The 3,528-nt window shown below is 35.0% G+C and overlaps 1 protein-coding gene across 1 annotated transcript in view; it reads right to left on the reverse strand.

Annotated features, from left to right (window-relative positions):
* The window catches only part of LOC108674424, a 66,553-nt gene extending 63,350 nt beyond the window's left edge, over positions 1 to 3,203 (reverse strand). The window contains exon 1 of the mRNA XM_047885735.1: positions 2,532 to 3,203. Coding sequence (XP_047741691.1) covers positions 2,532 to 2,585 — 54 coding nt within the window. The 5' untranslated portion in view covers positions 2,586 to 3,203. The remainder of the gene's footprint in view (positions 1 to 2,531) is intronic.
* Between the last annotated feature and the right edge of the window lie 325 nt (positions 3,204 to 3,528).

The raw sequence follows: 3,528 nt of genomic DNA on the forward strand, positions 1-3,528 counted from the left end.
CAGCGTGAACATGTCAACTCAGCATCAGCGTGAACATTTCAACTCAGCATCAGCGTGAACATTTCAACTCAGCATCAGCGTGAACATTTCAACTCAGCATCAGCGTGAACATTTCAACTCAGCATCAGCGTGAACATGTCAACTCACCTTCAGCGTGAACATGTCAACTCAGCATCAGCGTGAACATTTCAACTCAGCATCAGCGTGAACATGTCAACTCACCTTCAGCGTGAACATGTCAGCTCGTAAAGCACTTATCATTTTTCGCAAATTTTCGAAGTGAAGAAAGCGTTGGATGCGGAGGCTTAAAGAGCGATTTGCATATTGAGATTGAAATTACAGCATGCACTATTATTATTATACACTTCTACGAACAAGTGAAATGTTGCCAACGTCGACGTATATATAATATTCTGGAAACTTGAATTAAAAAAAAAAAACAGAAATACCGCCTTAAATACTGCATTTCTGATGAAATTTTTCGAAATTAAACGAGTTCTGAGCATGTTTTTATCCTGCACTCTCGACGCAATATGACGAATGAAATTCAATTAATTGCGACACAATTAATTTCCTAAAACAGTTCAGTAAAATAAACAGAGAAATTAAGTTACTGAAATCTTCGTATTAAAGAACGCAGAGTTCTATTAACCCAGTTCTATTTGCTGGTTATGCACAGGCAGAAATGCGGGCATTAATTGTATAAATCTTCTTTAGTTAACACAACTATGATAAGGGAACACGCTTTGACAGAAAGCTAATGGAAGAACGAAATGTATTTAAAACCTTGGATAAACACACGCGTGAATATTATAAATTTTATATATATTATTAAGAGGCGAACACGAGCGATGGTCTTGTTCAATGTATTATTCTCATCCTGCGTGGGGAACTTTTTCGCTATCAACTTTGCTTTAAATTCACGGTATATTTAAAATATATGCAAAAAGTTATCTTAACACTCTACGGAGTTTATGTTTTTACAAGACTCACTTATTTTGTGGAGCGAAACCGAATATACGAGAATGATTCGATTTAGCGTGAAATATTGCACAGAAATATATTCATTGCAAACGAAACTGTAAGCCCTAAAGAAAGGTGTACGACAACACGATAAGACATGTAAATAATTCATTGAATTATATACCAGAGACTCCGATCTCACTGCACTCGTAAACTTGATTTTAAAAAGTTCATTTTTTACAGACCCTTTACGTTTTTTATCCAGCACATTCTTACGGGCTTAAAAAATCTAAACAAACTCATGAGAGACTTGCAATTCGTTCAAGATTCATGATTAACATAATATAATATTAATGCAGTTATTCTGTGAATTCAAATTAATTCCCATTGCCTCGAAACGAAGTGCAACGTTCCGAGTCCTTGCCTGGTAAAACTATCCCTTTCATTTCTCCCCGGACTCTACTTACTCCATCACATGAATGGAATCATTCAAGCCAGAGCTGCAATATTGAAGTAAGATATTCTGCCCGAACATATCAAGCTTGCCTCATACAAAGCGACGAACTGCCAGCCTAAATATTACATTTAATGAGCTTAACTCTGTTAAGGCGATAATTACAGCAAGCGTACGAGACTGAATTTGTACCCAGGTTGCTCGTATAAATAACTAATTCAAATGAAAACCTAGTTGAAATATAAAACTAGTTGAAATATAAAACTAGTTGAAATATAAAACTAGTTGAAATGAAAAACTAGTTGAAATGAAAAACTAGTTGAAATGTAAAACAAGTTGATAAGTAAAACAAGTTGAAATGTAAAACAAGTTGAAATGAAAAACAAGTTGAAAGGAAAAATAAATTGAAATGTAAAACTAGTTGAAATTATAAACTAGTTGAAATGTAAACAAGGTGAAATGTAAAACAAGTTGAAATGAAAAACAAGTTGAAACGCAAAACAAGTTGAAATGCAAAACAAGTTGAAATATTAAACTAGTTGAAATTATAAACTAGTTGAAATTATAAACTAGTTGAAATTATAAACTAGTTGAAATTATGAACTAGTTGAAATGTAAAACTAGTTGAAATGTAAAACTAGTTGAAATGAAAAACTAGTTGAAATGAAAAACTAATTGAAATTATAAACTAGTTTATATTATAAATTAGTTGAAATGTAAAACTAGTTGAAATGTAAAACTACCTAGTTGAAATGAAAAAATAGTTTAAATGAAAAAGTAGTTTAAATGAAAAACAAGTTGAAATGAAAAACTAGTTGAAATGAAAAACTAATTGAAATTTTAAACTAGTTTAAATTATAAACTAGTTGAAATGTAAAACTAGTTGAAATGAAAAACTAGTTTAAATGAAAAAGTAGTTGAAATGAAAAACTAGTTGAAATGAAAAACGAGTTGGAATGAAAAACTAGTTGAAATGAAAAACTAGTTGAAATGAAAAACTAGTTGAAATGAAAAACTAGTTGAAATGAAAAACAAGTTGAAATGNGGGGATGTAGGAGCAGGGGATGTAGGAGCAGGAGATGTAGGAGCAGGGGATGTAGGACCAGGCACTCACCCTTGGGGTTGCCCAGACAGCCTCTGGACGGGGTCGGGCGGACCGGTCCTCCATGGCGCTGGATCCGCAGATCTGAAGTCCAGTCCGTCGGAGATCTTCAGCGCGAGATCTCACGTGCGCGGCATTTCCGCTAGATCTTGCACGGCATTTTTGCTAGATCGAGCACGGCATTTCTACTAGATCTTGCACGGCATTTCCGCTAGATCTTACACGGCGTCTCCACTATATCGTGCACGGCATTTTCGCTAGATCGTCCACTGCGTTTCCACTAGATCGTGCACGGCATTTCCACAAAATCGTGCACGGCTTTTTCACTAGATCGCAAACATGAAAGTATGCGAGATGTTGCAGGTAGATATAACAACCTCCTATACGTTGAATTTCAGAGTGATATCACATGAGCATGTAGATTCTTGATAACCATAGTGGCTCTAAGAAAATAGGAAAGATATCGTCTTGAAAGAGCTACATGCAACTCGAGTAGTATTTACAAAAATAAGGTGTTCACGCTCCTACATTATCCAAATCGTATCGTGTATCAATTGAACTGTGCAAACGCAACACTCACTAACACAACTCGCCGATAAAACACGTAACTTTTCATTCAACGGAAGCAAGTAACTTTTCACTCAACGAGAACAAAGCATTTTTCACTCCAGCACTTCACAAATCTGAAAATGACAAGGATATTTTACGAGCTTTATAAAACATGACGAAAATTTAATCCGTATTATCATTGGCCGACCATTGGCCATTGATCAAGCACCCTTAATTTGTTTTATAATTCATCAAGAAAGAGCGAAATTAAAGGGTAAGTACAATCAGAAGCGACCGTTCAATAGCGCCGGTAATCTTCACCATCGTCTCAAAATGAACTATACATTTTATGCAAGGACTGAAAAATGGCTAAGAAATTTAATGAAAGGTATAATTTTCCTTTTCGTTTAGAAGAACTTATTAGACAAGGAGGAGGACGATACTGAAGATGTTGATAAAA

This window comes from Hyalella azteca, unplaced genomic scaffold (assembly GCF_000764305.2).
Source record: "Hyalella azteca isolate HAZT.00-mixed unplaced genomic scaffold, Hazt_2.0.2 contig2932, whole genome shotgun sequence".
NCBI lineage: Eukaryota > Metazoa > Arthropoda > Malacostraca > Amphipoda > Hyalellidae > Hyalella > Hyalella azteca.